At 37.6% G+C, this 12,908-nt stretch overlaps 1 protein-coding gene across 1 annotated transcript in view; it reads left to right on the top strand.

Annotated features, from left to right (window-relative positions):
* CAVIN2 (caveolae associated protein 2) overlaps positions 1-12,459 on the top strand; it is a 29,671-nt gene extending 17,212 nt beyond the window's left edge. The window contains exon 2 of the mRNA XM_034429732.3: positions 7,148-12,459. Within this exon, the coding sequence (XP_034285623.2) occupies positions 7,148-7,906 (759 nt within the window). The 3' untranslated portion in view covers positions 7,907-12,459. The remainder of the gene's footprint in view (positions 1-7,147) is intronic.
* The last annotated feature ends 449 nt before the right edge of the window (positions 12,460-12,908 follow it).

Genomic DNA, 12,908 nt, shown 5'->3' with positions numbered 1-12,908 from the left:
CATATAAGATGTAGTATACAAGAAGAACTGAAATTCACATTCTGTAGTTTGTTCAGCTAATTCTAATAGTAGTTGTCTACTTTGACCAAGGATTGTTTTCTGGGATCACGAGCAACATATGATTTACGTTTGAATTGGAATTTATTCAGTTGTTTGCTTATTTTAATGGCAGATCTCAGCAAAAAGCAGAGAAGGGAGACATTTTAAGAGTGAAAGCCATTTTGAATTTTCTCAGGGCAAAACACAATGGCAAAATGTAGGAGGCAGATAAATCAGAGTCCACTTTCTAAGATGAGTGTAATAACTGGCAGAATCCGTAAGGAATCCTTGATTCTTTTCCCTTCCCTACTTTTCTCTCTTTTATACTAATGCCATTGTAGGGAGAAGTTTAAAAAAGGAACCAATATTATTCCTTACTTTCCCAAATTGCAGGGCAGATGAGAGAACGTGGAAGAGATGCCACATTGTACAGATGCTTGGATGAGGCATGTGAAAGCAGGAGAAAATCCTGCTAATTGCTTGTTTCCCCAAATCTGTCCCAAAGTGAAACAGGTTTTCTCAAACAGGAAAAAAAAAGGCAATCATTTTGCCGTTCCATAATTTAAGTAAGGAAATAAAGTGAAAGAGAAAACCCCATGTTTTCCCTTCTCTAAACATAAAACAAATGAGTGCCCGGGGTTCCGTTTCACAAGAAGATCAGGTGTTCACGGCTGGAGAGCTGACAGGAAAATTAAAAATATGCTTTTAGCATTTATTTTTGAGTCGCATAGTTAACAAACATAATTCACAGCCACAGTATGTTTTAAAGCGGGTTGAAAATTTTGTGGAAGACATTTCCCTTAACAGCTGTTCCCAATGACTGCCAAGTGAAATAACTATGCTCAGAGCCCGTAAACTTCCAAATATTAAACGATAGGTGTAAACCAAAGATAGTATTTGGATCCCAAGTGGGAAAGGTGATTTGGATCCAGGATCAACATGATCTTGTACCTGGCTGCGACACCCCAGAGAAATACTATTTATTAGTTTGATTTATATGCCGCCCTTCTCCGGAGACTCAGGACGGCTTACAATGCTTTTAAGCAATAGCCTTCATACTTTTGTATATACCTGCTTAGTAGGGCTTTTGTTCCCCTAAGCGGTGTTCTATTTTATACAAAGTTAGCTTATTGCCCCCACAAACCGGGTCCTCATTTTACCTACCTCAGAAGGATGGAAGGCTGAGTCAACTTTGAGCCTGGTGAGAATTGAACTCGCAGTAATTGCAGGCAGCTGGCAGCTAAATACTACTTTAACAGTAGTTTAGTCCACTGCACCACCAGGCTCCTATTGAAGTCCCAGGAAAATGTGTATGTGTGTGTGTGTGTGTGAGAGAGAGAGAGAGAGACTTCAAGGCATTACAGAGATAATAGCGTCAGTGATGGGTTCCACTTATCTTTGCTACCAGTTTGCAACTGTGACTATGTGTGCACGCACAGTGCTTCTGCGCATGTGCAGAACCTTCTGCGCATGCACAGACAGTCTGTGATGATGTCCGAATGGGTGGGCGGAGCCTCCCGCCGCCACCACTACCAGTTCGCGGGAACCAGGGCAAGCTGGTAGAAACCCACCATTGGGCTGCGTCCCCTTGTCACCTCTTCCTGAGCACACACACATTTTCCTGAGATTGCAGGGTAAGCTCCAGCTTTCCAATAAATTCCCAATAAAAATTGTAAATATGTCAGACAGTTAAACACATTCCAGAAAGAACTGGAGTTTGTATGAAGAAAAGTTTCCAGGCATGGTTCCTTTCAGATGTCCCAAATCTTCTCCTCTTTTATATTTAAATTTTAAATACAAATTTTAATTTGTTTAATTATGGGGTATTTTAAAATTCAGCCAAATTATTTAATTCGTTTTAATCTATTTTAAATTTTGTATCTCTGTGTTTTATCTTCTGGCTGTTCACCACCCTGAGTCCTTCGGGAGAAGGGTGGTATAGAAATTTAATAAAATAAAATAAATAAATAAAATAAATGTCCTAGATCTAAAGCCCCATCACACTCAGTAGAATTGTTATTCATCTTCTCTAGAAGACTTCTCTTAGTTCTTCAGTGATTTCAAGAGGCATTCTTCACACATGGGCATACTAGACGTACTCTTAACTCACCTGGGATGACAAGCAAGGAGCACAGGTTTAACTATAGTAATTGAGTGAGATTCTTAGAATAATTTTCTCAAAATTCCTTACAATCCACTACGACTACGACTGGGGGAAGAGCAGGGAGTCCTCAGGAGAGGTGTTTATATAGCTCTGAATTCATGAATATAAATATAAATTGACAAACAAATACAGTGCCGGGGCTGTCCGAATGGCTGTGTTTTGGGTCCTCTGTTTCTTTATTAACCCTTGCTTCTGAAAGCAGAACTAAACATTTCCGTTTCCCAGCAAATTGCTTAAGGAACAAGCAGATTATGGGAAAAGCAGATCCCCAGAACAATAGGTGTTGTTTCTTTACTTGGGGGAAAAAACGGTGCTTCATGAAAGAAGTTCCAAAATTTTTACAGTGTATCACATATATTTGAAATTCTGACCTGGCATTTTCATTGGCTTTATCTGAAAAGGCCCAACTGCTTAACCAAGCACAAGATGCAGTAAATTCAAGATGCTCACCCTGAGATAGCTGAGGCAGTGACCTTTCTTCCTAGAAACCATTTTTGGCAAGGGAACAGCACTATCTAACAGGCAAATGCAACATTATAACTTGCTGCATTTTGCGATTAGTTTCTCCCAGGGAACAGAATAAAGTAATTGCAACATTTTGCTTGGCATACCTATCTTGTTCTAGGTCAAAAGATACTCTCTCTCCGTGTTCTTTTCCTAACAACATGAAGGGGGAGTTTTATCTGGTGAGCATTATCTGGCTGGAAATGAACAGAAGCCAAGAGAGCGACAGAAGTGTATAGGAATGAGTAGATAATGCAGGTAGCAACTTCAAATATAGCCCTGAACTTGCTGGAAAATTCTAGGGCTCCAAAGCTGTGCAAGCCTACTATTAGTTCATTGATGGTTTCTGTAACGTGCCACACAGAAATAGGTTTACAGGTACATAAAGGCAGATGAGCAATATAAGAACTTCACTCTTTTGTAGCCCATTTATTTGGTGGAGAATCCTTTTAGCATATTCCTGGCATTTTCTTCCTTGGACTGCAAAAATTATACACATAGTTTTCGACTTACAACAGTTCACTTACTTCAAAGTTACAATGGCACTGAAAAAGTGACTTATGACCATTTTTCACTCATGACTTGCAGCATTCCTATGGTCATGTGATTTACAGTCAGCTGTTGACAACTGATTTACATTTATGACGGTTGCAATGTCCCAGAGTCACGCGATCCCCTTTTGTGACCTTCTGATAAGTAAAAGTCAATAAGGAAACCAGATTCACTTAACAACCATGTTACTAATTTAACAGCTGCAGTCATTCACTTAACAAACGGGGCAAGAAAAATTGTAAAATGGGGCAAAACTCACTTAACAAATTTCTCACTTAGCAACATAAATTTTGGGCTCAATTGTGGTCGTAAGTTGAAGACTACCTCTAGTTGCTTTTCATGCCATACTAGTAAAGCATTACTACTATTTCTGCTATCTTTTGCTGAATAACAGAGTTGGAAGGGACCTTTGAGGTTTTCTAATCCAACCTCCTACTCAAGCAGGAAATCCTATACCATTTCAGACAAATGGTTGTCCAGTCTCTTCTTATTAAAAGCCTCCAGTGATGGAGCACCCACAACTTCTGGAGGCAAGTCGTTCCACTGATTGATTGTTCTTTCAGGAAATTTCTCCTTAGTTCTAGGTTGTTCCCTCCTTGTATGGTTTCCATCCATTGCTTCTTGTCCTGCCTTCAGGGGCCTTGGGGAAAGTACATTTCCTTTTCACATTTGTCATCTCTTTCCATTTATAGCTTCATTTTTCCTTAAAAGTAGAAGGATTTTCTCCAAATCAGTGTCATGGTTTTAATATATCTGGTCCTTGGTAAAAGCCAGCTCTCTTTTGAACCTCCTCCCTTGTGGCAGGGAGATTCAAAATACTGAATACTTCGTTATTTTATTTTATTTTAATAAAAAATGTGATTGCCCTGTTTAAATTCCTAAGTGGAAGAGGAGAGCCATTATACACCTTTTATTTCCTATATTCTATTTTGTCACAACTCCCCCCAAACATATTAAGGCTCAAAATGGCTTCCTCCCATTTCGATTCTGTATCATCTTTCATTTTCAACATTTTATGAGTTTTATCTGTACTAGAGAACTTGTTTAATAATTATTTTGTTGTTTGGTGGGGCTTTGCTTCTATAATATTCAATTTAAAGCAAAATAGATGATGTTAAACTGTCTTGTGGACAACTTTATTAGATGGATCTTTTCCCCCATAAACATTCATTCCCGAAGCCAAGGATATTCTCATAGAAATATTGAGCCTTTGGGATTAATGCTAATCTCCACTCAAGATGCTAGTTTGAAAAAGATCCCCATAAACTCAACTCTTTATGTATAAGAACACTATAAAAATATTGAGGAAATTTGAGGATGCTGATTAATGAAAGTTTGCGATTTAACCATCCTTCATCATTATTCAGTGATTGCACTTAAATTTTATATTTGTATTTTTTTTCTGTTCTGGATTGTTCCACGTGCCTGACCTATATTCACATCTTGGCACAAGTATCCATGACCCTCCCAATATATGTACAGGAGCATTCTAAGCAGTTCATGTCCTAATGTCAAGGTTCCATTATTGTTAAGCCTAAATTGATTCCATTGTTTTCTGCCGCAAAATTTTTCAACAGTGGTTGGCTAATTTATAATCTTCAAGGAGCTGACAGCAACAGAGTGTTACTCAGCTTTTTTTCCATCTTGAAACTATTAAGAAAAAAAGCAAGAAACAAAGAATAAATTAATGTGCCCAGTTTTATTGTGTCGAGTGTGGCAAAAATTAGAAGAGAATGCAAATGTTTCAAGGTCAAATTCATATGGTGTTTATCTTCCTTCCTCTTTAAATTATCTTTAAATTCTAATGATAAGTAAAGGAAAACTTGTTTATGGCCATTGATCAACCACATATAGAATTTCAAAATACAAAAAAGCACCATCAATAATAATATGACAAATGAGTGGGAAGAGAGAAATAGCATTGGCCTACCCAGGAGTGAAATGCTCCTGGTTCGGACCGGATCGCTCGATCCAGTAGCAATGGATGTGGATGGTTTGGAGAACCGGTAGCAAAAATCCTTGCCCTCCCCACCCCCTACCCCCATGCCCAGCTGAGCCGCACAATCATCAGAAGCTTTTTTTTTTTACTTTTAAAAGCATTTTTTCTACAACCTCTTCGGCAGAAAAAATGCTTTTAAAAGTTAAAAAAAAAAAGCCTCTGATGATTGTGCGGCTCAGCTGGGATCGTCAAAGGCTTTTAAAAGAAAAAAACCCTTTTTTTCTTTTAAATGCCTCTGACGATCCAAGCTGAGTTGCCTGGCCCGGCAGTGGCTTTTTAAAAACCTTTTGAAAACATTTTTTTACAACCTCTTTGCCGAAGAGGTTGTAGAAAAAATGGTTTTAAAAGTAAAAAAAAAAAAATGGCCACACCCATCCAGTCACATTTCCCCCCCCCCACCAAGCCACGCCCACAGAACTGGTAGTAACCAATTTTAGATTTCACCACTGGGCCTACCCCTATGATTTCTCCCAACCCCTGGGCCACAAACTGGTACCCGTCTGCAGCCTGTTAGGAACTGGGCCATGCAAGTGAGTGAAGTTTTATCTGTGCCTGCACGGGATATAGGTAGCATAAGAAACCATTTCCCCCCACACACACACACATACACACACACACATGCAGCCACTGGCAGTCTGAGGAAAAATTGTTTTCCCCAAAACCGGTCCCTGGTACAAAAAAGGTTGGGACTGCTCTCCTAGAGATCTACACATATTCAAAAATGATATTGGTATTCAGTATTATTTTTGGTTGTTGTTCAACAGGGATATGTGGATGATGGATGGATATATAGAAGATGGTACCTTCCAGATGTGTATAGACCGTACTATTCTGGGAGGGCAATTTCAGTCCTTGATGGCTGTCACCCATCAATACCACATGTTGATGCAGCCCATGCTAGATAGAAGGTTGTAGTCCAAAATAACTAAAGAGGCAGAACTGGAGAAAGTTCCATGCATAATATTGATGTTCTGATAGGTCAATGTTTTGTCTTTGTAAAAATCAGATGCATAAGTTCTTGATAATTAGTTTCAAGGTCAAATTTCTGTTTGTAACCTATTTTGAACAATGCAGGCATGGGAAGGGAAAACCAGTTAATCTGAAAAAGTACATAAGGAAACTCACTCGCCACAAACCCACATATCTCAAAGTAAAGGTTATACTTCTCAGGTCAAAAAAATGCACTTATTTTAGCAAGTTCAAAGTTCTGATACTCAATTTGGCAAATCAGTGTTACATCTGTTGCAGAAGCAAAAATCAAGAGCAATTTGTACCATTCTGAATTATTTCTTTGGGGAGTAAAGCCATGATAGACAAGTAATCCTGAATCCATATCAGAAGAGTAAATTGAATCCAGTACTGAGAGAATAAATTATGGCCAGGGAACACTTGTTCCCAAGTGTTTAAGTCATGTCCACCAACCACATCTGTTCATTTCATATCCTGAGCTAAGCAAGGAATTTTGGGTAACTGTTTAACATTTATATTGACATATTGTTGATTGAAGTTCAACCTAAGAGGAGAGGATTTCTGTTCCAGAAGAGAAGGGATGATAGGGAAATTGGAAGTGATCCTGCATCCTGTTTTTAATGATGTTAAGATATTGGCACGATTACAGCTGCACTATTCTCTAATAGCAATGTTGACTAAAATGTATTTTATTCTAATAGTAGATGACAGCTCATAAACTCATTACTTTTGTGCAGTATAAAAGAACAATTCCATAGGAAGTAAGTGATTGTTACTGGTTGAATATATTGTGGCACAAAAACAACTTCCTTTACCTCATTATCCCAAAGAAAAAAATATTGATGTTATTCAGGGCTGTGCCTTGTTTATCAAGTCTGTGTCTTGTGAAGCTTGAATAAACACATATCAATTCTTTACAGGAAGAAAATGAAATCCCTGCCAGCGTATTTGTGAAAGAGCCTGTTCCCAGTATTACTGATGGGAAGGAAGAGCCTGTCGATGAGAACAAAACCTTGGAAGAAACCTTGCACACTGTGGAGTTATCCTCAGAGGATGAGGTGCCCCACGATGACCTTGCAGAAGACAGCATGGATGAGAAAATAGAGGAGTCCAGAGCTGAGAAAATCAAGAGATCGAGCCTTAAAAAGGTCGACAGCCTGAAGAAAGCATTTTCCCGCCAAAACATTGAAAAGAAGATGAACAAGATTGTCTCTCCTGAACGGAGAGAGAAGATCAAGAAGTCTTTTACCCCTAACCATCAGAAGTCTTCATCAAAAAGCTCATCTTTCAAGGTCTCTCCCCTGACATTCAATGTGAAGAAAGTCCGTGATGGAGACACATCTATAGAAGTAGAAGATAAGCCAGTGGAAGCCACTGGCAGTGAGCATGCAGCCAGTGAAGAGACCACCCTCACTTCAGATCTGGTCTTTTCTACTTCTCCAGCAGAAGAAGGAAAAGCCTTTGCTGATTCCTTGGAAAAAGAGTCGGGAAGTGAAGGAGAGGTGGTGATCAACAACAACATTGAGCTTGCAATTGTTGAAGAAGATGATGACTATAGAGCTTCATTAGAAATCAGACAAGAACTTTATGAGGAAAGAAGCAAGCCAACCAGTGAAGAAATGGAATATTCTGAAGAATCCAATCAAGCAGCTGTCCTCCACGTAAACCAAACATCGTAAATTGCCTGTGTCCTTTCTACAAATGATATTTTTAATTATATCAGTCACCAGAATATGTCTGGTATACTATAAATGTGGGGTCTCATAGTGCATCACAGTGGAATTGTTGGTTTTAAAGCATAGATTTCCTTACAAAACTGTTTTGTTCACTCAATTAGCATTGACTCTCACAGTCAAAAGTAGGGCTGTTCTCCAAATAACACGAAAGCAGATTTCTTGGCATTTCATGACCAGCTTTAACCTCTTTCCATCGCCACTTCAACCCTCTTCCTACTTTCTAATGTTTCTTCACTTTACCTAGAATGTGTTTAAAAGAAGTGTTCAAGACAATTAAGCAATTTGATAAAAGACATTACCTATTCAGTCTCTTTTAAATTGTAGTTAAGAATATAAGCAGTGCCCTGCTAGATCAGACCCGTTTGCCCCATCTAGTTCAGCAGAATGTTCTCTGGCCAACCTACTACATAAGGAAGCTCATTTGTCTCCCAACAGATTCAGGGAGGTCACACCGCTATCAATTCCATGATCCCCAAGACTTCCATGAATTGATCCAACCTTTGTTTTTTTTTAAGCCAGCCAAGCTGGTAGCCAGCACCACATCTCATGGTACTGAATTCCAAAGTGTAATTACGGGTTGTGTAAAAAAAAAAAAAAAAAGTCCTTTGGTCAGTCCTGATTCTTCCAATGTATTCAATTTGGCTCTAGCATTTTGGGAAGAGGAAAAGAGCTTTTCCTTGTCTACTTTATCTATGCCATGCATAATTTCATAGTTAAAGAGTTATTGAAGATTTGCATAGATCCATGACCCTCATCCCCATCTACAATCAGCTCTCAGTGGAGAAGGCATGACTATTAAATGGTGCAAGAATGATCTTATTTTTTCAAATACAGATCCCATGTTTTCTTCAATCTAGACTGTGAGCTTGCATTGAAAAGACACTTTCCTGCATTCTGCTTGGCTCATTGTCCTGGAGAAACTGTCTCTTTTAGAGGGAACTGTAAAATCCATTGCAGTATCCTCTTTGCCTGTTAACTTTCTCTTACTAACTGCTTTTAAAGTTACAATCCAATTATAAGCTAAACTCTTCCCCATCTATGCAATTCATCGCCTTTTCCTAACCTATGGAATCCTCAAAGTTTGTAATTTCCATTCTTGATGTGCTGTGACTATCCCAGCACAAAGTAAGTGTGAACTTCATGTGACAAGAGCTAGTACTGAAAATGCAGGAGTGAATTACTGAAAAGTACAGCTTTTGACAGTATACTTATACACATTATGTGCAAATGCACTGGAAAAGATATTTTTAGCATACACAATTGATTTGAGAAACAAATTACCGTGAGGAGGCTGTACCTCAACAAAAAATGAAAATGGGATTTTTACTTCCTTATCGTTGTTAGGTCCCTTACTTAATTAATAACTGTTGATACAGAACAATTAGGCAGTTGAGTTTTCTGCCTAATAGTGTCTGCATCAGCCTATTTTGTTTTATTGATGTTGAGAATATTCCTTTATCCACCTCAGCTTCTTGCAAAATGAGCTTTAGTTTTGTTTTGTCCTTTCAAATAAAAGGAAATCAAGTTCTTGTGAAACTACAGGTAGTCCTCGAGTTACAACAGTTCATTTAGGACCATTCAAAGTTTACAACAGTGTTGAAAAAAGTGACTTATGACCATGTTTCACACTTATGATCCCCATAATCATGTGATCAAAATTAAAATGCTTGGCAACTGATCCTTATTTATGACGGCTGCAGTGTCCAGTGGTCATGTGACCACTTTTTGCAACCTTCTGACAAGCAAAGTCAATGGGTTTCACCTAACTGTGTTACTAACTTAACAACTGCAGTGAATCACTTAACAACTGTGGCAAGAAAGGTGTACAGTAGAGTAAAATTCACTTAACAACTCTCATTTAGCAAAAGAAATTTTGGGTTCAATAATAGTCGTAGGTCAAGGACTATCTGTATAGTGCAGTCTTATAGTTTATGTTCTGAAGTCAATCCTACCAAGTCTGTTTGGACTTACTTTCAGATGTAGGATTACAGCCGTAGTGTAGTAATGAAGTAGTAGTAATCAAAGGTAATATATGTTAAGATCTATTGTAGATTTTTTTTTCATGTGTACCTTCCCATCATGGAACAGCATTTTTCCCCCTCAATTGGTGGAGTGATAAGATACATGTCTAGACATAAAACTATGAGATCAGTAAGATGCATATCTTGTCTTAGTGTCTAAATTGAAAATAACATGGTATGGTTAGGGTGTGTCTGTGCACCGCAGAAACTGATGGTCTACAACTCTCATTAGACCCAGCCAGAATAGTCAGTGATCGGGGTTGATGGGAGAATATCTTCTATGTTTTCCCCGACTGACATAGGGCAAACTATGTTGAGGAACACACAAAGGGAAATAGGATCTCTTACTTCCTTATCTAGTTCCAACATAATGTTCAAAACGAGGAGGGGATTCTATTCTTTCCTAGTCAAGAAAGTTGCATGTACTATTTTGTTCATGTGCCAATACCGGCATGCCACATGAGCAAAGTAGCAAGGAGCATTCCTCCTTCCAAACATGCACCCTGTGGTCCAGGTCAGGTTGCACCATATCCGAAGTCAGCAAAGATATTCTAACCCAAAAGAATCCCCTCATGTAGTTCTCCACAACCTTGGCAAGTTGCTTCCCTTTCAGAAAAGCCAGATTTGCTTCCTGAGGCAGACATGCCATCTCTTGAAAGACCGGACTGTTCCTGTGAGGTGCCATGTTGCTTCACAACTATTATGGAAGGCAACATAGGTGATGGGTGGAGTAAGCAGATCAAGCAAACTTACAATGGAATGTCTGTATAGGTGCTTAGGATAACTTGCTTGCTTCTGTTCCATGCGGCCTTAAGTTGATCATTAATGTATATAGATATATATATATGTTTTATGTTAGATTTATTTTAAGAGAGAATACATTTAAAAGAATAAAGAAAAATATTGTTTGCTTAATAAAAACAATCATGTTTTAAATGGCCAAAGGGAGATATAAGGATATATATATTGTAATCTGAGTAGTTCATAGAAATAGATGATCATATAGATCTATGCACCAGACTACTGTATTTAAGAGTGTAGGGTGAGAGATGGCTTGGCATATTGCAAGATGATCAAGTGAAAGTTCAAAGAATATATAATAAAATAAGAGAGGGGCTAGGATAGTAAGATATGTATTTAAGTAGCCCAATATATTATCCCGGGAAGATATATTTTTATTCTGGGTCTGCACAATGTTACAGAGAAGACTATTTTGAAAAGTGTATCCATGGATTATTTGTAAGCGTATATTACACACACACAAAAATCACAGTTCCCATTAGCAATATGAATCTTAATTTCCTTGTTTGCTATAGGTGTTTAAGTCTGCATAGCCACACAAATCAATGTCCAAATGTGGAATATATATACATCACCTAGGAATTGTCCAACAATATGAAATAATCCTACTGAACATCAACAGTGCCCATCAGACTATAATTTTAATTGTCTCTGTTTTATTTTTAACATTCATCAGCTGCACGAAGGATTATTAACATCACCTGGTCATTTCTGTGTGGTTTGAATATTCCATGTAATGTGCTTGGATTAGACATATGAGAACAGTTCTAAAAGTGGAATAAATTATTCCATTTTTAGCTGGTGACATCAGACAATTTGATGCCATGTTGGAATTTTTGTTTGAGATTTTTAAAAATATTGACTTGAGTGATAAAAGGCAATGAATGTGATTCTGAATGGATTTCTTCTGTGTAAAACAAATATCAGCTCTGCCTGTGGGCAGTTATGTTTCATTTCAGGAGGGTTTTGTACGTGAAAATTTCCCACTGAACAGGATGGGGACGTTGCATCCATCACATTGGGCACCCTGCAATACATAGTAGATTTCACAGCCATGTAGAACCTGGAAAAATTCTGCATACGAGAGGCATTGTGACCAAACTATTCAGAAGTGAAAGTGCATTCCTACAGCATGTATTCATTCTATTTGAATTCTTCATTCCTCTTAATCAGAAGTGTAATCCAGCAATATATAAATGCCTGACAATCTTATATCAATATACATATATATATATATACATATATAATATATAATTCCCCTTTTAATAGATATACTTAACTTTTGCATAAATTGCACTAGAAATTTGTGGGTTTCCCCCAATATATTTAACACTGCGGTTTTGTTTCAAAAAGTTTTTTTTAAGAGACTATATCTATGTTAGTAAGCAATTCCAAATGGAGTATCTCATACAGTCATTTAATGTAGTATCACATTAATGGATAATGGAGTATCACAGTCATTTAATATGTCTCTGGATGTTGATCAGAGTTTATTTCCAAGGAGGATTTTTTTTGACAGTTAAACTTTTTTTAATAATTGCAATATTATGAGAGAGTTACAATCAATAGAAATAACTGCAATATAATTACACATTTGCCTTCATTTGATTTAATATCAGTGCCTGTTACTAACTACAGATGTGTTCAGCTAAATAAAAAGCAAACTGAATTACATTGTATTTGTCTGAACAAAATTATTGCAAAGCAAGAGAAGAAAAACATCCAATGCAAAATTAGACATTAAACGCATTTTTGCTTTCTATGCTGTTTTTAAAAACAACAGACTGCAAATAACATCAGCTTTTGGTTGTCAAGACAACCCCAATTTCTTCGGGGTTTTGAGGTGTCTAGTGTGCTGCTGTTTTCCAGATGCATATTTTTTCTGAGATTTATTATTTTTATTCAAGCTTCCCTGGGTCTGTAGGATAGAGTGTCGAAAGCACATGGATGAAAGTGACATTATATACCGTACTTGTTTTTTTTCAAAAAATCTGTTGATAAGGTGTCTTGTGCAAAGCTCTTAAGCAAACTGAGCAGTCAGGGAACAAAATTGTCAGCCTTTTATAAATAGCTGATTGGTTAAACAAAAAGCAAAGAGTAAGAATAATTGAGCAATTTTCTCA

This window comes from Pantherophis guttatus, chromosome 1 (genome assembly GCF_059756535.1).
Source record: "Pantherophis guttatus breed Tessera chromosome 1, ASM5975653v1, whole genome shotgun sequence".
Lineage (NCBI taxonomy): Eukaryota > Metazoa > Chordata > Lepidosauria > Squamata > Colubridae > Pantherophis > Pantherophis guttatus.
The sequence above is the reverse complement of the archived record's forward strand: the minus strand, read 5'-3'. Positions and strand labels throughout refer to the sequence as shown.